Source organism: Convolutriloba macropyga, chromosome 2 (assembly GCF_964194025.1).
Source record: "Convolutriloba macropyga chromosome 2, txConMacr16.3, whole genome shotgun sequence".
NCBI lineage: Eukaryota > Metazoa > Xenacoelomorpha > Acoela > Convolutidae > Convolutriloba > Convolutriloba macropyga.
Window position 1 is genome coordinate 49,741,361 of NC_134469.1, and position 21,965 is coordinate 49,763,325.

General features: G+C 34.7%; 2 protein-coding genes across 5 annotated transcripts in view; both read left to right on the forward strand.

The window, feature by feature from the left end:
• The window catches only part of LOC142358735 (mechanosensitive cation channel TMEM63A-like), an 86,692-nt gene that overhangs the window by 35,295 nt on the left and 29,432 nt on the right, over window positions 1–21,965 (forward strand). For all 3 annotated transcript variants that reach the window (XM_075410278.1, XM_075410279.1, XM_075410277.1), the window contains 3 exons: window positions 10,069–10,300; window positions 17,142–17,472; window positions 18,291–18,661. In XM_075410278.1, the coding sequence (XP_075266393.1) occupies window positions 10,069–10,300; window positions 17,142–17,472; window positions 18,291–18,661 (934 nt within the window). The remainder of the gene's footprint in view (window positions 1–10,068; window positions 10,301–17,141; window positions 17,473–18,290; window positions 18,662–21,965) is intronic.
• LOC142358736 (fermitin family homolog 2-like) overlaps window positions 1–21,965 on the forward strand; it is a 184,877-nt gene that overhangs the window by 12,016 nt on the left and 150,896 nt on the right. The gene's annotated exons all lie outside the window — the stretch shown is intronic.

Below are 21,965 nucleotides of genomic sequence, written 5' to 3' on the forward strand. Positions count from 1 at the left end.
CAATGATCATCTAGAAATGATAAGCCTGGAGCTGGATGGCTCCTATCCTTTTGGTCAATGATTGAGGTTTTGGAATATGCGCTATCAATCGATGATATATGTTTTGCAGGAGTGCATCCAAATAATGGCTTTGTAAAAAATCTCGCAGAAAACAAAAGTCACTATAGAATAACACAGAACCTACCAGCATCACAGAATACAGTTCAACCTCGGAAATTACATAGAAATCTGAAGTTTGCTTGAGTTGAGTAATTTTTGACATAATATTTTTACCATTTGTTTTTACTTTCTGGTTTTTTGGGAAATGTGAAAGACCAGGTAAACATTGAGCAACGTTACTTAATTCAAGTAAGTATAAAACATGATATTTTTCCATTAAAATTTATAATGGAAAGGTTTTTTGGACAAAAATTTGACCTCTCCATTGATCTTCTCATTAAGGATAGTATCCTGCCAGCCGAATTGCTGATCTCAAAAGTTAGCCTAATGAAGCTACAAACAGATATAAGACACAGGGAAACATCCGAAATTTTTAAAATGTTTATTAGTCGCCATAACGCTAGACAGAACAAGAGCACAAATCCAATTATTATAAACAAAAACGAAGTGGAGTAACAAATCATTAATCTTGAAAGGCGTTCAAAAATGGAACAATATGCCCTCTTCAGTCAGAACTTTTATCAGTAAAACTTTCGGATATATTCTGTTTAAAAATCGAAAAAGTAGAACAAACAGACGAATACCTGACAAAGAATCAACTCGCTTTAAATGCCGATAAAACAGAGATGTTAATCTTTACAAATCATACTTTTTCGAATTCAGAGTTTTCTTTTAAAGGCAAAGTTATCAAACCAGCTCATTTATGTCATTATCTGGGAGTAAAAATTGATTCAAACCTAACATTTGAAAATCCCCTGAAATCAGTTTTATGCAAAACGGCTAAAGCAATCCATTCTGTTCATTTTGTAAGAAATCAATTTCCTTTGAAAGTAAGATAATATGTTTTCCAATCAGTTGTACTCTCATATCTTTTTTTCAATGAAGTATTCCTTCAAATTTTTACAGCAAAGAACATGAACCGCATAAACAAGCAAATAAACAAGCAAATAAACAGGCAAATAAGGGAAAAAAAGCTCGGTGTTTCCGTTAAAAATTTGACCACTCCATTGTTCTTCTCATTAGAGGGATCGTATCTTTCTAGCCGAACTGCTTATCTCAAAAGTTAGCCTAATGAATCTACAAAAAGATATAAGACACTGGGAGACATCCAAAATTTTTAAAAAGTTAACTAGTCGCCATAACGCTAGACAGAAGAAAGAGCACAAATTAAGTTATTATAAAAAGGAAAACGAAGTGGAGTAACAAATCATTACTCTTGAAAGGCGTTCAAAAATGGAACAATATTGCCTATTCAGTAAAACTTTTTAAAAGTAAAACTTTCCCTAAAAATGCTTTAACCCAGTTTTTGCTCGATCAACCCAAGAAAACACCCGTTAATAGACAAACAGGAGCCTTCAAATCCTAAATTACCTATGAGAACGAACAGCCACAATTTGAAGATTATTGTAATACTAACAACGCTGATTTACTTCTTTAACATTTCAAAGCATGTAGAGATCCAATTTTACGGTTTTATTCTGAGTAATTTACATGTTTTAATGATTGAGAAGTTTTTGTCAGTCACGGTTTTTTATTTTCTTTTCAAGAGTCCTATTTCATTGTTCTAACTCGATTATTGATAACTTCCATTATTGATAACTTACTTGAGAGACAAGAGACGTCAAAAAGCAACAGTCGTGTTGATCCTCCACAGAAAACTTATCAATCAAAAATGGTATCCCGTTTTGCCAAGCAATTAGTTATATCTGATAGTACTATTCGGAAAGTAAATCAGCATGACAATTTGCAGTAGATGATTGCTAATCCCCTGGAGCCAAAATGGAAACGTTAATTGTACATGCCGGTCAAAATTCAATTGACAAATGTGTTTCCTGACAGGAGGCAGCAACTCAACTCAAAGAAAATTTAAACCTTATCGTGTTGCTGTATGCAAAATTGATCTGTTTAAAGATATTTGCTATGGAAGGAAACAAACAACGAGAAAGTATCTAAATTCAATGATCATCTAGAAATGATAAGCCTGGAGCTGGATGGCTTCTATCCTTTTGGTCAAGGATTGAGGTTTTGGAATATGCGCTATCAATCGATGATATATGTTTTGCAGGAGTGCGTCCAAATAATGGCTTTATAAAAAATCTGGTAGCAAACAAAAGTCCTTATAGAATAACACAGAACCTACCAGCATCACAGAATACAGTTAAACCTCGGAAATTACATAGAAATCTGAAGTTTGCTTGAGTTGAGTAATTTTTGACATAATATTTTTACCATTTGTTTTTACTTTTTGGTTTTTTGGGAAATGTGAAAGACCAGGTAAACATTAAGCAACGTTACTTAACTCAAGTAAGTATAAAACATGATAATTTTTCATTAAAATTTATAATAAAAAGGTTTTTTGGACAAAAATTTGACCTCTCCATTGATCTTCTCATTAAGGATCGTATCCTGCCAGCCGAATTGCTGATCTCAAAAATTAGCCAAATGAAGCTACAAACAGACATAAGACACAGGGAAACATCCGAAATTTTTAAAATGTTTACTAGTCGCCATAACGCTAGACAGAACAAGAGCACAAATCCAAATATTATAAACAAAAACGAGGTGGAGTAACAAATCATTAATCTTGAAAGGCGTTCAAAAATGGAACAATATGCCCTCTTCAGTCAGAACTTTTAGCAGTAAAACTTTCGGATCTATTCTGTTTAAAAATCGAAAAAGTAGAACAAACAGACGAATACCTGACAGAGAATCAACTCGCTTTAAATGCCGATAAAACAGAGATGTTAATCTTTACAAATCATACTTTTTCGAATCCAGAGTTTTCTTTTAAAGGCAAAGTTATCAAACCAGCTCATTTATGTCGTTATCTGGGAGTAAAAATTGATTCAAACCTAACATTTGAAAATCCCCTGAAATCAGTTTTATGCAAAACGGCTAAAGCAATTCGTTCTGTTCATTTTGTAAGAAATCAAATTCCTTTGAAAGTAAGATAATATGTTTTCCAATCAGTTGTACTCTCACATCTTTCTTTCAATGAAGTATTCCTTCAAGTTTTTACAGCAAAGAACATGAACCGCATAAACAAGCAAATAAACAGGCAAATAAACAAGCAAATAAGGGAAAAAAAGCTCGGTGTTTCCGTCAAAAATTTGACCACTCCATTTTTCTTCTCATTAGGGATCGTATCTTTCTAGCCGAACTGCTTATCTCAAAAGTTAGCCTAATGAATCTACAAAAAGATATAAGACACTGGGAGACATCCAAAAATTTTAAAATGTTAACTAGTCGGCATAACGCCAGACAGAAGAAAGAGCACAAATTAAGTTATTATAAAAAGGAAAACGAAGTGGAGTAACAAATCATTACCCTTGAAAGGCGTTCAAAAATGGAACAATATTGCCTATTCAGTAAAACTTTTTAAAAGTAAAACTTTCCCTAAAAATGCTTTAACCCAGTTTTTGCTCGATCAACCCAAGAAAACACCCGTTAATAGACAAACAGGAGCCTTCAAATCCTAAATTACCTATGAGAACGAACAGCCACAATTTGAAGATTATTGTAATACTAACAACGCTGATTTACTTCTTTAACATTTCAAAGCATGTAGAGATCCAACTTTACGGTTTTATTCTGAGTAATTTACATGTTTTAATGATTGAGAAGTTTTTGTCAGTCACGGTTTCTTATTTTCTTTTCAAGAGTCATACTTCATTGTTCTAACTCGATTATTGATAACTTCCATTATTGATAACTTACTTGAGAGACAAGAGACGTCAATAAGCAACAGTCGTGTTGATCTTCTACAAAAAAACTTATCAACCAAAAATGATATGCCGTTTTGCCAAGCTTTTAGCTATATCTGATAGTGTTTTTCGGAAAATAAATCAGTATGACATTACGCAGCAGACTGCAATCCATTCATAATCATCTGCAACAGTAGGAGATATTTCTTATGTAGTTTATTGATATTCCCCTGGAGCCAAAACGGAAACATTAATTGTACTTGTTGTTCATATTGCAGTTGACAAAAGTGTTTCTGGACAGGAGGCAGCGAATCAACACAAAAGGAATTCCAAAATTATCGTGTTGCTAAATACAAAATTGGTCCGATAGAAGATATTTGCTATGGAAGGAAACAAACAATGAGAGAGTATCTAAATTCAATGATCAACTAAAAATGATAAGTCTGGAACTTAACGGCTCCTATCCCTGGTCACGGATTGAGGTTTTGGAATGTGCGCTATCAATCGATGATAATTGTTTTGATGGAGTGAATCCAAATAATTGCGTTATAAAAAATCTGATAGAAAATACAGGTCAACATAATATAACACGGAACCTGCCAGCATCACAGAATACAGTTCAATCTCGGAAATTACATAGAAATCTGAAGTTTGCTTGAGTTGAGTAATTTTCTTGACATAATATTTTTACCATTTGTTTTTACTTTCTGTTTTTTTGGGAAATGTGAAAGACCAGGTAAACATTAAGCAACTTTACTTAACACAAGTAAATATAAAACATGATGATTTAGAAAATGTGCTGTGTTATTTACAGAGAATGATGATTTTTTTTCGTTGCTACTGTTCGTAGCGTTTCACTATTTCTTAACAGAATTGTTTTGCTTCGGTGTTGTGACATTGAAGAAAATCCTGTTCCCTTTGATGCTTCTAATTTTTCTACTTTTGATGATGCTTTATTTGGCGCTCAGGGTGGCATAAAAACTCTATTTTTCAACGCTCGCAGCACAAAAAATAAAATCCGAGATATATCAAACTTGCTTCCGCAGCTGAACACGGAAACTATTGTTATAATAACTGAAATTTGGACAAGCGGAGAACAAAGCTTGAATATAAACCTCAGCACTGAGCACAATTTTGTGCATAAAAGTCGGTCACATCAAACAGGGGACCAGCTAAGGATGTGGGTGTAGGAATATAGAATCCTAAGAAGATGAAATGTAAAGCAGAAGAAAATTTGAGGCTGCTGATCCGAAAATTTTTGAAACCTTGTGGATGGAACTTGGCATTCTTTTAACTGAAAAATGTCTCACTAACGTCTCCTATTGTCCAGATCAAAGTCTGAGGGACTTCTTTTTAGACGAATTAAGTGCAGAAGTTTCTAATGCGTTCTGAGCTACAGATAATAATCTTTTATTTGGTGATTATAACATTGATATGTTGAGCGTAAATGGGCCCAAAAGCTTTCAGAATTTGGCGGCGGGACCGGGAATAGTGTTATCTAACATTGATATTCCTACACGCATAAGCAACAATAAAAGAACTTTGATAGATCACTGTTTTTCTACTATTGAGCAAATCACTAGTTGGAAAATCTGCTTACCTCCTTTCGGTATTGATCATAATATAATTTTTTTTTCATATAAAAATTTTTTTTGTTAGAAGAAAAACAAAATTAGTTTTATAAACGAGATACAAAAAATTTTTGTCAATGAAAAATTTAATAGAGATCTGGCTCTTGCCGATTGGAGAACAGTTTATAAACAAAGAACCTGCAATGAACTTGTTGCAGGGTTTAAAGAATTTTTGTGGCAACACTTGAGAAAAACGCAAAAACAGAGAGAATTTAAATTTCCAATAAAAAAGACTACTTCAGATAGACCTTGGGTGACAAAAAAAATTTTCAGTTAGTTGCTGAGAAGCATTGTTATTTGCTGAGAAGCTACAAAGTGACGCAGAGTGCTGAAAAATTTGTTTCATTTAAAAAATATCGCAACTTTGTAAACCGAAAGTTAAAAAAAGCACAAAATCAATTTTCTGAGGAATATTTTTAAAAAAAGGAAACATCAAAAGAGAAATGGAATTTCATTTTAAAAACTTGGAAAGAAAAGCAACAGTCCAATAATCGTTGAAATTGATGAATATGGTAAAAAAAAAGCCAAAGATAAAAAATCAATATGTAACGCTTTTAGCATAGTTTTTAGCGAAATGGGCATCTACAGAGGGCAGACTTTTCCATTGAGCGTCAAAAAAATACAGCGCAAATTTCAAGAGTTTAAATTTAGACATTTTACTTTGAGGGAATTTGTAAATTTGTTGACATTCTAGACAAAAACAAAGCGCCCGGACCGGGATACATCAATGCTTCGGCATTGAAATCCGGCAAAATGCTATTGGGACACATCCTCAGATTCCATTTAACGATTGTATTTAAGAGAAAGTTATTCTAACCATTCTTAAGGATGCACACATCACACCAATTTTTAAAATAGAAGATGTTTCTGTTTTAATTAATTATCGTCCAAATACCGTAACACCAAACTTCGCAAAAAATTGAAAGACTCCTTCAATCAGTTAGTAGATAATCTTAAATTATTTGCGCTCTTGAACAAAGCAACTTGGTTTCCAATCTAGACGTCCACTGATGCTGTGCCCATTTTTCTTGGAAAAATAATAGAAAATATGGAAAATAACAACAACTCAGGTGCTGTGTTCTTAGATCTTGCTAGGGCTTTCAATTCAATTTCACATGAGATTTTTTTTAACAAAGCTGAAAATTTCAATTTCTCTCAATCGACAATTTTATTTCTCAAATATTTTCTCGCAAATTGAACTCAATGCTTAAAACTGGGTTTTGCCGTATCAGATAAAAACACTAAGAATCATGGTGTTCCACAAGAGGACCTCTTATTTTTCTGTTATATGTCAAAGATTCTTCTAAAAACTGAAAAATGATGTTGTTCAATTTGAGGACGACACCAGTATAATATGAAAATTTGAACGTTGTAAAATAATTCCACGAAAATTTGAAAAAGTAGAACAAACAGACGAATACCTGACAGAGAATCAACTCAATTCAAATGCCAATATAACAGAGACGTTAATCTGTACAAATCATATGACGTTAATCTGTACAAATGCCGATAAAACAGAGATGTTAATTTTTACAAATCATTTTATTTCGGATCCAGAGTTTTCTTTTAAGGCCAAGTTATCAAACCAGCTCATTTATGTCGTTATCTGGGAGTAAAAACATTTGAAAATCCCCTGAAATCAGTTTTATGCAAAACGGCTAAAGCAATTCATTCTGTTCATTTTGTAAGAAATCAAATTCCTTTGAAAGTAAGATAATATGTTTTCCAATCAGTTGTACTCTCACATCTTTTTTTCAGTGAAGTATTCCTTCAAGTTTTTACAGCAAAGAACATGAACCGCATAAACAAGCAAATAAACAAGCAAATAAGGGAAAAAAAAGCTCGGTGTTTCCGTTAAAAATTTGACCACTCCATTGTTCTTCTCATTAGGGATCGTATCTTTCTAGCCGAAGTGCTTATCTCAAAAGTTAGCCTAATGAATCTACAAAAAGATATAAGACACTGGGAGACATCCAAAATTTTTAAAATGTTTACTAGTCGCCATAACGCTAGACAGAAGAAGGAGCACAAATTAAGTTATTATAAAAAGGAAAACGAAGTGGAGTAACAAATCATTACAATTAAAAGACGTTCAAGAATGGAACAATATTATTCCCTATTCAGTAAAAACTTGTAACAGTAAAACTTTCTTTAAAAATTTTCTAACCGAGTTTTTGCTCTATCAACACGAGAAAATACCCGTTAAAAGACAAATAGGAGCACTCCAATCCTATTTTTACCTGCGAACGAACAGCCACAATTTGAAGATAATAATAATAATAATGCTGATTTATTTATTTAACTTTTCAAAGCATGTAGAGATCTAAACTTGGAGTTATGTTTTGAGTAATTTAGATGTAAAAAAAATGATTGAGATTCTTGTCAGTCACGGTCTTTTAGTTCATTTTCTAGATTCATATTTCGTTATTCTAACTCGATTATTGGTAACTTCCATTATTGATAACTTACTTGAGAGACAGAAGACGTCAAAAAGCAACAGTCGTGTTGATCCTCCACAGAAAACTTATCAACCAAAATAGGTATCCCGTTTTGCCAAGCAATTAATTATATCTGATAGTACTATTCGGAAAAAAAAATCAGCATGTTAATTTGCAGTAGACGATTGCTAATCCCCTTGAGCCAAAATGGAAACGTTAATTGTACATGCCGGTCAAAATTCAATTGACAAATGTGTTTCTGGACAGGAGGCAGCAACTCAACTCAAAGAAAATTTAAACCTTATCGTGTTGCTGTATGCAAAATTGATCTGTTAAAACATATTTGCTATGGAAGGAAACAAACAACGAGAAAGTATCTAAATTCAATGATCATCTAGAAATCATAAGCCTGGAGCTGGATGGCTCCTATCCTTTTGGTCAAGGATTGAGGTTTTGGAATATGCGTTATCAGTCGATGATATATGTTTTGCAGGAGTGCATCCAAATAATGGCTTTATAAAAAATCTGGTAGAAAACAAAAGTCACTATAGAATAACACAGAACCTACCAGCATCACAGAATACAGTTCAACCTCGGAAATTACATAGAAATCTGAAGTTTGCTTGAGTTGAGTAATTTTTGACATAATATTTTTACCATTTGTTTTTACTTTCTGGTTTTTTGGGAAATGTGAAAGACCAGGTAAACATTAAGCAACGTTACTTAACTCAAGTAAATATAAAACATGATAATTTTTCATTAAAATTTATAATGGAAAGGTTTTTTGGACAAAAATTTGACCTCGCCATTGATCTTCTCATTAAGGATCGTATCCTGCCAGCCGAATTGCTGATCTCAAAAGTTAGCCTAATGAAGCTACAAGCAAATATAAGACACTGGGAAACATCCGAAATTTTTAAAATATTTACTAGACGCCATAACGCTAGACAGAACAAGAGCACAAATCCAATTATTGTAAAAAAAAACGAAGTGGAGTAACAAATCATTAATCTTGAAAGGCGTTCAAAAATGGAACAATATGCCCTCTTTAGTCAGAACTTTTAGCAGTAAAACTTTCGGATCTATTCTGTTTTGCCCCCCCCCCCAGCTTAGTAGACTTATATTTACGCCCCCCGGGCGCACGTGCTATTTTCTTTCATAGTAACGTGCTATATAACAACACATAATGTAACTGGGGGGCGTAAAAAAACATTGCGGGGGGGGGGGGGGGGAAACAGAATAGATCAACACTTTCTTTAAAAATGTTTTAACCGAGTTTTTTCTCGATCAACTCAAGAAAGGACCCGTGAATAGACAAATAGGAGCCTTCAAATCCTATTTTTACCTATGAGAACGAACAGCCACAGTTTGAATATCATTATAATAATAACAATGCTTATTTATTTATTTAACATTTCAAAGCATGTTGAGATCTAACCTTAGGGTTATTTTCTGAGTAATTTACATGTTTCAAAAAAATGATTGAGAAGTTCTTGTCAGTCACGGTTTTTTTTTACTTCATTTTCTAATTTTCGGAGCCTTTGCTTGATACATGTATCGGACTTCTCGATTTTCTCTTTAAATTTAGTTTCTTAATCATATTTGAAGTTTCCTGATGCTCCTATTCTAGCCACTGTTTGGGATTTTGAAGCATTGAATAAGGAACTTTCTGTCAAGATGTTCACCATTTCACAATGAGCATTTTAACATGTTGATTGGCTTTGATTCCTGTAAATATTAATGGAAAATGTTGAGTTGTTGGGTCTTTCCCATTATAGCCCCCCCCATTATGGTATAATTACCATGATGGGGGGGGGGGCTATAGGTTATCTGACCACTAAGCTGGAGGGGGGGCTATAATGGGAAAGACCCGAGTTGTTTCCCATTTTGGCCCCTATCGTGAAACGTATAAGCCCCCAATGCCGAACAAATACCACATTAGGGGGGGATGTTTCTTGGGGGTGGCTAAAATGTGAAAGATCCAATTATTGTGTAAACCTATCACAGTTCGAAATCAATGAAAGGCTTTGCTTCAATCCACGAAGTCAAGAAATGTAAAATGCTTTAACTGTAGACTGTTCAATCTTATGTTTGCAATGGCAGAAATGTTCGCTTGAATCGTCAAATTTGTTTCAGAAAACAAAACAGTATGCGATACGTTGAACAGGAATTATACCCAGTTTCATCACGCCAAGTATGGAGGCATTCCACAGGCCTTCATTTTGAACGTAACAGGCGCGGCACTGCTTATTGTGGTTTTCTCTCTCCTGAGACGCAGGGCTGGCGACTATGCAAGATTGGCCCTAAATCACGACACATGGAATGAATTATTCTGGGAGGACCAACTAGAAAACCTCACTGATATACAGTTAGTCCGAACTCTAACCACATCACGCACCGCTGAATTCATTTCATTTGCGAGCAAACTTAACGTTAGAGGCACGTGACATAACAATTGATATTAAACTTAATTTTCTGCATGAATGAGTATGCTTTAGCTGACCTCCAACCATTTCTGTTGTACCGTAAAATATAACGATGGCCATGATTGAGTTACAATTTTTTTGAAAGAACAATCGGATCTTTTCCGTTTGTGCCCCCCCCCCCCCCACCCAGCTTAGTGGGTGCATATTATTTGCAACCCCCAGACGCACGTGCAATATTTTTACATAATGATTTACTATGTAATGACACGTGCTCTGTCACTGGGGGGAGCATAACGTACTGGGGGCACAAACGGAAAAGATCCGCACAATCAATGAGCTTCAAACCACTTAAAGTTCTTGCTTCTGACTTTTATCCCCATTGTACTAGGTAATATAGAAATAGGTAATATAGAAAATAGGTAATACAGAATTGGGGAAGTAATGAAAACATAAACGATTAACATCGGGGGAATTTCTCTCAAACGACTGGCGAGCCGTTGGATTCAGTAGTAGCCAACGGGGCTAAGTGATGCTGGCATTAGGCGGAGGTGAGCGTAAAATTAAAAACCGTCCTTCACACCATGAAATTGTCTCCGCAAAAACAGTATTGGCGAATCGCATACTTAGAAACTGATAAGGCCTAAAGCTCTAAGAGAGTTACTCAGCCAATTAATGCCCTCCGGCGTTTACTTGTTCATCCCGTTTTTGAGGACAAAAAGTTAATATGGCCGGACGAAAAATCCGAATTATTAGTTTTACATCATCGGTTTATATGTTCTTTAACTGCTTTTGTGCTTGACGTCATTAATTTTTCTCTTTGGCTGAGTTTTGAATCAACTTATTGAATTCACTCCCAAAGACTTCTATACCACGGATGCTGTTCACAACAAGGCAGCGCGACCATTAGGCAATGATGATATGGACCATTAATTTTTTTCTCAAATTTTCTGAAATTTTCTCAAAATGAAGATCTGCATCTATAATTTTAAGCAAACAAGTCTATTTTGGCGCTATATTTGGCAGTGTACCGGCTTTCTTTTGTGGATTATCTTCCGATTTTTGTTCTGTTTTCCCTTCTATTTCTGTTTACTGTGTTAGTATTCTTTTCATCATGTGGTAAGGGATTGGGCTTCACAATGCAAAAACTCACTCTGTTGCTCATTCCTAATGATGTTAGTTTTTGAGTTTTAAGATTTTTTTTGTCTCTCTATATAATAGTATAATGCAATGAATTGAATAGTTAGCTGACTTTTTAGCTGGAGATTTTGTCAAAATAAACTTGAATTAGTTGCAGAGTCTTCCGATTATATTTAATAACTGTGATAGCGATAGCTTAACGGAGGTTGTATTCTTGGGCGCCCCATTTTAAAGATTGGTTCACATTTTTTCTAGCTTTTCTCGTCAATGGGATTGTCAAATTGAAATTATATAAATCTAACTAGACTAAAAGCAGGAGCGACAACCAAGGAGTTTTACGGCCTGTATTTTCAAGCTGTTTTTAAAGAAGTCACAATTTGGTATTCAAATCGATTTTTGAGAGCTGTTTTTTTGTTGCGTAGTCGGCGAGTTCTTGTTTTTAAATCTCCGGTTCATATGTTCCCTTTTTGCTTTTGTGCTTCACGTCATTCTTTTCTCTCGTTGGCCGAGTTTTGAAGCAACTTATTTAATACACTCACAAAGAATTCTATACCACGGATGCTGCTAATAACAAGGCAGCGTGACAAGTAGGCAATAATATAGGCAATTTATTTTTCTAAAACTTTTCTCAAAATTAAGATCTGTATCTATAATTTAAAGTGGACAAGTCTATTTCGGAGCTATATTTGCCAGTCTGGCGGCTTTTGTTTTAGGGATTATATTCCGATCTTCTGCTCTATTTTTCCTTTTATTTCTGTTGGGTCTTTTAATATTCAATTCTTTATTTTGTAAGGCTTTGGGCCACACATTTTACGCGAAAATTGTTCTATCGCTCTTTTTTAATATTGTTACTCTTGATTTTTTAATAATTTTTCTGAATTCTTTCCAAAGGCTTTTTGAATAGAAGTCATCATTTGCTATTCAAGCCGATTTTTGAGAGCTATTTTTTGTCACCTCCTCTAGCACTCTGGCTAGTTTTTGCTGATTTTTTTTTGGACGAATACTTTTAAGAAGTGGTACGTGTTATAATAATGCATACTTGCAGTTGTTTAAAAACCTTGAAAGGCAACTTATGGTTTTGCAATATCTGTTTTAGTTTTTTTGTTTTGCCTGTTGTGATTCTGGTTCTGTTACTTAGTCTCATTATAGATAGGTTTTAATATCTCACTAAGGAGGCAAATTTAAATTAACTTAACAGTTTTGTTTCATAAAATTTTTTACGACTTTAAAACGACCTGTTATGAATAATTTTTTAAACTGCATTGCGGTACTCCTGGTTTTTGTTTCGTGTCGGAAGAATTATTAGTTGTACATCTTCGGTTTATAAGTTCCTTAACTGCTTTTGTGCTTGACGTCATTCGTTTTTCTCGTTAGCAGTGTTTTGAAGCAACTTAATGAATACACTCCCCATGACTTCTATACCACAGTTGCTGTTCATAACAAGGCAGCGCAACCATTATGCAGTGATGATATAGGCAATTTTCAAAATTCTTTTCTCAAACTTTTGTCAAAATAAAGATCTGTAGCTATCTTTGATTTAAAGTGGTCAGGTCTGTTTTGGAGCTATATTTGGCAGTCTGCGGATTTTGTTTTAATTTTCATATTCTGGTTTTGTGTTGCCTTCTTTCTGTTTACTGTCTTACTGTTTGCCTTCTAATTCGGTTTACTGTGCTATTATTCTTTTCATTATCATTTTGTAAGGCATTGGGCTTCACATGGCAAAAATTCGCTCTATCGCTCTTCCTCAATGTTAGTTTTTGAGTTTTTAATTTTTTTTTGTAGTTTTATATAGTATAATGCAATGAATTGATTACTGAGCTGATTTTTTAGCTGGAGATTTTGTCAAAATAAACTTCGAATTAGTTGCAGAGTCTTCTGATTATTTAATAACTGTGATAGCGATAGCTTAGCGCAGCTGCAAATATTGGGCGCCCTTTTTTCAAAGACTGGTACACGCGCTTTCTAGCTTTTCTCTTCAATGAGATCTCAAATTGTAGTTATTTAAATCTAGCTAGACTATGACCAGGAGCGACAACCGAGGAGTTTTAAGGCCTGATTTTTTCAAAGTTTGTTTTGAAGAGAAGTCAGAATTTGGTATTCAGATACATTTTTGGGAGCTAATTTTTTGTCATCTCCTCTAGCACTTCGTCATCTCCTCACCTTTTCCGCTGATTTCTTCTGGAGTTTCTGCATCAAAGCTTTTTTACGAAGTGGTACGTATGTTATTATGCATAGTTGCAGTTTTTTAAAACCGTAAAATGGCAACTTATGTTTTTTTTACGCTATTTGTGCATTTTTTGATTTTGCCTGTTTTTGTGATTTTGTTTGATACTTAGTCCCATGATTGATAGGTCTTATTATTTCTCTATTTCAAATTAATTTAACCGTTTTGCCTCTTAATAATTTTTACGGCCTCGAAACGACTTGTTATGAATAATTTTTTAAACTGCGGTACTCCTGTTTCTAGATTTGTAGTCGACGAATTTTGGGTTTTACATCTTTGATTTTTCGTTCTTTAACTGCTTTTGTGCTCGACGTCGTTTCTCTCGTTGGCAGAGTTTTGAAGCAACTTTTTGAATAAACTCTCAAAGACTTCTATACCACGGATGCTGTTCATAGAAGAGGCAGCGCGACCATTTGGCAGATGCTTATAGACAATTTGTTTTGTTCTCAAAATTTTTTCTCAAAATAAATATCTATCTATAATTTGAAGTAAACATGTTTATTTTGGAGCTATTTTTGTGAGGTCAATTAGTCTTTGAACAGTTATCATTAAAATTGATCTATGCTTTCTTTTCATGGATAGTAAGTTTAATTGAGCGTGTCACTGACTTTGATGCCACTTGTTTTAAAAGACATTTGTGAAAAAAAATGCCAAATGTTTGCGTTGCCATTTAAATTTGTACCTCAGCGGTTTTCTACAGTGGTTTTTCTTGAACGAAAACAGTTCTCAAAAAAATCGTTAAATTTTCCTTTTTCTTTATTAATGCTGTTGCTGATAAGAGGGAAAAGGCCAAAACATAAAGTTATTGATAACCAATGTTCCTTAACATTTTAAAAACAACTAGAGGCAGAGTGTAAAAAGTGTCAGAAGTATTAAAAAGCTAGAAAATTGCTGAATTGTTGAAACTTTTGATGAAATTGCAGTTTAAATAATTTCAGAATGAAAACTGTGTTTATTAAATCTAAATTTAACACGCGTGCATATTTAAAAAAAAACGAGCGGGCAGATTATGCTCAGGAAACTTCAAAGTGACAAAATAACTCGAATTAATTCAGCAAGTTCATTTCCAATTTTAGGGTCAATGCAACGATTACCGATACAAATGCCTCAAGAAATCCACACCTAGTTTTACAGAAAAAAAACAATGAAGACACAAATGAACGATGAGGAACATTGTGTAAAGATCAGATGCCAATAAGATTTTTTTGGGGTGGCGACCTGTATATTTGTTTTTGTGTGTGTGTGTGTGTGTGTGGTTGTTTTTGTCTGCGTGCGCGCCTGAATGGGTGAATGTATTGGTGAGCATTTTTTCAATGTGTTTTGTATGCGTATAAAAAGAGAGAAAGAGGGAAATAAACAGAGTTGGTGTCAGAGAAACAGTTTCTACAATTGTTACACAGATAGAGGTAGAGAGTACAATCTGGCAGAAATCGTGAAAAATTAGAAAATTTACTTAAAATTTGCTACTAATTGCGGACTTGAATATTTCCAATGGCAAGAATGCGTGTTTTTAATTCTCGCTGGTAACAGTTCTACAGTTCTGCGAGATTTCAGTTCGGAAAAAGACGTCATCTTACGCTCATGAACATCAAAATGACAATAAAAATCGAAAACCTTTAGAAAGTTCTTTTTCAAAGGATTTCACTGTCAATTTTACGATTACCAGTAAAATTGCCCAAAGATTTCCACGCCTAGTTTTCCGGATAAAACAGCCAAGCATTATATAAACGGTGATGAATTTTGAGTAATGAATACATGCCAAAAAGAGAATTTTGGTGGTGAGGTTTGTATGTGTGCGCGCGCGCTCAGTTGAGGTATTTGTGTATGAGATAAGTAGAATGGGATAGTAAGTGTGAGAGATAGTTCATTCAGACGATGGACACGAATAGAGGTAGAGTAAAAAAAAAACTCAGGAAGAAAAAATTTGAAAAACTACCTAATATTTGCTACAAATTGCGGCTGGAGTTGTGTCCAATACCAGAACTCGTTTAAAAGTCGTTGATAATACTTCCGCAAGATTTTGAAAACTTGATTGTCCCGTTGTGCTCATGAAATGTCAATATTGAAAAAAAATCTATGAACTTTGAAAAGTAACTGTTCTAAGTTTATTGTCAAAATACAGTTACAGATACGATTGCCTTTAGAAAAAAAACAAAGAAGACGTAAGTGAACAGTGAATGAAATTGAGTAGTGAACAATCGACAAATTTTTCTGGTGTTGGGCTTTATTTTTGTGTGTTGGTGTTTCTTTGTGTAATGTGCGCTGTGTGTGTGTTTTGTTTTTTTTTGTTTTGTTTTTTTGTTTTTTGTTTTGTTTGTTTGTTTGAATGGTTTCTCTGGCAGAATTTAAAAGTTGTTTTTGCAACCTTGAGAGGTACCTTGGAGTTTTCTGTGCTACGCACACACTCATGTGGGCCGTCTTGTTGAGCGTCTATTGAGATTTAAACTGCTCTGCGTCACAATGTGACCTTACATTACTTACTCCACTCTCTAAATGACTTCAACACTAATATTAGGTTAACTTAATGCTGCTTTAAACTTTTTGATGGCCATAATTTATAATTTTTTATTTGAATGTTTGAATTTTAAATCTGTATATTCCACATCAGCTGCTCCTAAACTGAGCTCTGTATTTGTTGCTCTCAATAGCACGGTAGTCCATATTGCATCTATTTCGGCAATCTACTTGCTATTTTACAAAGCTATGCGTTTAATTATTTTGTGGTGCTTGATGCGTCTGGTAGGACACTACTGACGCTGCTGCGCAGTTTGACTGCAAAGTAAATTGAATAACATGTTTCGTATAAATTCTCGTTCTAATGCGTTTGGTGTACAGTACTTCCGATATGTTCGGACACTGTTTAAGGTATGTGCAAGTATGTTATATGAATAATCGTTCTTGAAGCACTTACTTTAGTCCTGTTTTTTAATGCACAATTTGGGTCTTTCCCATTATACCCCCCCCCCCCCATTATAGTATGTTTACCAGTTTAACATGATTGGGGGAGCTATACAACATATAGCCACTAGGCTGGGAGCTATAATTGGGAAGACCCCGAAATTTCTAATGCACCGTTATGACGTTTCGAGTGACTTGAATCATCCTTGACTTTTGGGTGATCTAGGTAAGCTGTCTCTCTCATTCGCTTTTTTCAGCAGCGGAACTCAAAGGTTGGCAATTTTGTAAAAAGATAAATGACATTTTTTCAGTGGACCATATGAGCTCAATTAAAATCGTTTGGAGCCCCTTTGTAAACCTATTGAGGCGGTTTTCTTGACCACCACCCTCCCCGGGCTGAAGCAGGCTGCAATAAAATCGAGCCCTGTCAGACATTCGCGAGCAATTCCACAGACATCAGTGATTTACGTTTTTCACATGTGCTTGATTTCGCTGGTCATTTGATTTGGTTTGAATGTGTGTAGGTCGAACTCAGAAATACAGGCAAGAAGTCTGAAAGAACCCATGTGCAAAAGCGGCAATACTCCAAACGGTAGACACCTTCTTAGTGTACCACCGGCAAGTGTGGACTCGGGCTTCTGTGCCAATGGTGTCTCATCCAGGAGCAGTTCCACAGATACAGGGGCAGGACGAGCTGGGGTGATTGATACGGGGTCACCCGATAGAGACAAAGACGTGATCAAAGGTGGAGTTGGAGATAAACGGGCTGAATTCAAGTTGTCTCGCGAGGAACTCATGTTTAGGAGCGTTGACGCTGATGATATCGAGGAAATTGACCCAACGTCTTCCAAATATGTAAGGACTCTTCTAATATGTAGTAGAATTGAATATGGATATTATTGAGGCTGTAAAAATTTTACTGGCCGTTGAAACAATATGATAATCGTGCTGTAGTTCTGACAACACTGAAGTTTTTCCTCATAAAACAGTGGTGGTATTCTCCAAATCAAATGGACCTGATTCTCGTTTTTTGCGTTCTCTTCAAAATCAAATTTCCAGGAGTGCGTTTTCCCAGCGCCAATGGGAAAACACTTTCCGTGAACTAAAGAGTTAATATTACCTTACAGCTGTTTAATTGCTCTTGAACGCAGTTCATAGCAATTATTGTAAACGTGTGTGTCTTTTTTTATGCAAAATTTTCGCTTGACGGTTTTGACTTTTCGAGTGACTTTTACGCCCTTGACTTTTTGCATTTCGCGTGATCTTAAATTCTCTCTCAATCACAATTTCAAGCAACTGAACTCAATTGGCGGCAATTTAATACTAAGAGTCAAATAAAAAATGCGCCGAAACTGGTGTCATTTTTTTACTTTAAATCTTAATAGTGGTATATGTTAACCTCTAATGTGGTTATTTGAAGCCCACTATAGAACTTCTTAGTCGCATTTAGGCTACCCCTCACTGAAGCAGGCTGCAATTGATTAGAGCTCCCACTAGTCGTTCAAGAGCAATTCTTCCGACGTTTAGTCGGTTATGTTTGCATTGCGCAGTAACTACTATTTGACATGTAGCCCTAAATATTTGAGGGTCATGCTCAAGTTGCGTAATCATGGCGTGAACAGCGATGTATTTTGAAACTGCTTTAATAACACATTAAATTACTGTCTTTTAAGCTTCCAAACGCCGAACAAACCCCCAAAGGCTCGCCAGCCAGTGCGGCATCAGAAAACAACAACAATAATCAAACTGTAAATTCCACCCTAACAACCACGAGTGGTGATAATGTTGAAGGCATTGGAGACAAAAGTAAAGTGACTGAGCCTGCTGCTGTCCCTCTGTGCAAACCTCAGCCAAAACCATCATCAACTGCTGCCGTCTTAGCTCATCGCTCTTCGCGACTCCTTCGATTGGAGAGTCCCCGGAGACAAGATGACGGGTTCTTCTCTTGGATTATGGTAACGATCCGCCTGTCAGATGCTCAGTATAGAGAACGAGTTGGTCCGGACTCAGTACAATACCTCACATTCCAAAGATATCTCATCGGGTAACTACTGATAATAATGTTGGATTTTTATTTCATTACACTCTAGAAGCCCAAGTTAATACACTTTTTATAGCTGCGAAGCTGAGCGGAGCTATATTGCGGTGCTCTTGGTTTTTTACAATTCAAAGAATTTGAACTGTATTGGGGCGCTGTCTTTTTTTTAAGATCTGTTCACACATTTTCATGATTTTTGAAGTCAAATTGGAGTAGTGATTTTGGTTACGCCGAAACAGGAAATGGAGCGTAAAAAAAGAACAGTGTTAATTTCCTCTGGTACACATAAGTATAAAAAGCAAATGGTAAAAGAGGCAATGTAAAGTTAAGAATATAACATTATGTAAAATTATAAAATCATTAAATTACTTAACTAAAAATTTGACCTTACATTATTAAAAAATGGCCTAAAATGCGAGCATAAAATGTTCTCACAATTTTATATGTACATCATGAAGATTAAAAAATAAAATTAAAATCTAATGCTCTCAATGTCATCTTTTATATCAGTTACTTTTGGGTCCTTCAGAAATTCTTTCCAAAAATATTCTTTCAGTTCTTTTTTTAAGGAAGCTTTCGATGTTGTTTTCAGTCTAATATTAGAATGACCATTATAAATTGGAATGGCTTGTCCCATAAAAGAATCAGTTAAAAACTTATTGTTCTTTTTTATATCGAACGTTACTTTTTTTGACCTGTCATGTTGTTTTATTCTCATGGTAGAGAGAGGTTCAATTTTATATGCCGGAAGATCGTTGCTGAGTAAGCGAAAAAAATATTTTGAGCAATGGTATTTCAAGAGAAAAGAAACTGGTAGTATTTTGTTGCGAAGTTTGAGATCTGTAGACCGATCGTATTTTCTCCTATTAAAAATGGATTTTATTCCCCAATTCAGTTGTTTTTCTATTAGTGTTTCAGTTGTGAGTAATGACTTTTGCAACCTTATCAGAATTAGAGCGGAATAATGTAGATGACTTATTACTATTGCATTGAGTAATAAGACTTTCGTTTTCTCTGGTAAACTTTTATTTAGTGTATTCAAAACTTCTATTCCACAAGCCATTCTCTGAAGAATCTTTTTCACTTCTCCATCAAATTTTAGTTTGCTATCAATAATTACGCCAAGATACTTCACACTATTTGATTCTGCTATTCTTTCATTGTCGACATTCAGAACAGTATTTGTTAACCTCTTCCTGGTGCTGAACACAATATATTCTGTTTTTTGTTTGTTCACTACTAACTGGGACTTTGCAAAAAATCAATAATTTTTGAGTTGTTATGTTCAAGTTTCGTTTCTGACGATATTTCATCAGTGTCGGATGTAAAAAGAAAAGTGTCGTCTGCGTACTGGACGACCGTGCAATCCTTTTCTACAATCTTTGCTAAATCGTTGACGTAAATGGTAAATAATAGAGGTCCTAAAATAGTACCTTGTGGAACTCCTCTTTTCAAATTTATCCAATCTGATTCAATTCCTTTCAGAACAACTCTCTGCGTTCTTCCACTCAAATAATTCTCTATTAAATTGGTAGCATGTTCGTCAAAACCTATATTTTCAAGTCTCCGTAACAGTGTTTTGTGGTTTATAGAATCAAAAGCCTTTGAAAGATCTAAAAACGCCCCTGTAACATTTTTTTTTCTTGTTGAGTTCTAATCTTATTTGTTCTGTCGATTTCAGGATAGCATCAATTGTTGAAATTTATTTTCTATAACCAAATTGACTAGCAGACAATAATTGCTCCCTTCTAGGAAACTTGTGATTTGTGAACTGAACGCCTTTTCAAAATTTTTTGAGAAAGCAGAAGTGACAGAAATAGGTCTATAATTGAGTGGGTCTTCGGGATTCCCTTTTTTGAAAAGTAGAGTTACACAAGCTTTTTTAAGATATTCTGGAAATTTTCCTTCTGTAATGAACTGATTAATGGGATATTATAGTGGTTCCGCTAGCGCTGCTTTAGCATCTTTTTTTGCCCAAGCTGGTATTTTTGAATGACCGACTGGTTTACTTGTATTCAATGAATCTATGAGCACATTTGTTTCCTTGGTTGTTATATATCGGAACCTGAAACACTTTCTCGGAGCAGTTTTAGGAGGAATGTTGTTTGTTTGTTGCAAGCCAATGAACTCTCCTAGAGTGGAAAATCTGTAATTTAGAAGATTTGCAATTTCCATGGGCTTTGTTATCTTATCACCAAAACTGTTTAATAAAGATTGAATTCTTGCTTGAGTCTTTTCTTTATTACGAAGATCTTGAATGAATTTTCATCTGGCTTTTTCACTGTTTAACTCCATAAAACCTGAAAGAAGCTTTTTTTGACGAATTAAATCGTTTTTAGTTTCATCATTGCTAATTCTTGAAAACTGTCTTTTTGTTTCCTCACATAGCCATTTTTCTTGAAGCAAAAATTTTGGTTTATCTGTTCTAATATAACAGGCTTTAATTGGAGGATGTAGTGCTAATTCTTTTTCAATTATTCTTTGAAATTCTAATAACATCATATCTCCTGTCACTGCACCGTAAAAGTGTCTCCTGTCTGAATTTTCAATAAAATTTTGGAATGCTATGGCTGAATAGTTTTTTTTGTCAAAAATATTTTTTGTTGTTTTAGATTTTAGCATCACATATTTAAGAACTGTGATTGTTGCAAAATGATCAGTTTTTAAAATCGTATCCGCTACTATGCCTAATCGTCTGTTATGATATAATCGATAAGTGTTGAAGAAGATTTAGTCATTCTTGTAGCTGTATCATTATTCGTTGGTTTAAGATCATATGGAGAAATTACAGATTGTATCAGACTTCTGTCGCGCTTTGCAAAATAGTTTAATTTGTAGTCTCCAGCAAGTATGACAGATTTTCCTTCAGCCATAGCAAGATCAATTCCCAGGACCAATTTTTCGAAAAACATCTTCACAAGTTTTTTTGCGGGACAGTATGATTAATTCAAAACGGATTTCTTTTTTTGTTTGCTCAACTCAACCCATAAACTTTCAGAATTTGTATCCGGAAAGCAGTTGAGATCATCGCGGAGACGAGGTTTCGATATTTTTGGAATGTACATGATAATACCACCACCTTTTGTTTTTGTTGTTTGGATGCAATCTTTTCGAAAACAGTCAAAGTTTTGCTTATCTACATGCCAAAATTCTCCCGGATGGTTTTTGTGAGAACCATGATTCACTAAACGCATATATGCAGTTGTAACCAATGTCCTGAATGAGTTCTTTCAACAGCAGATGTCCTGCTAAACTTCTGGCGTTTTGATGTAGAATTTTTATTCTGGAATCATAAGTGCATATGGCAAAA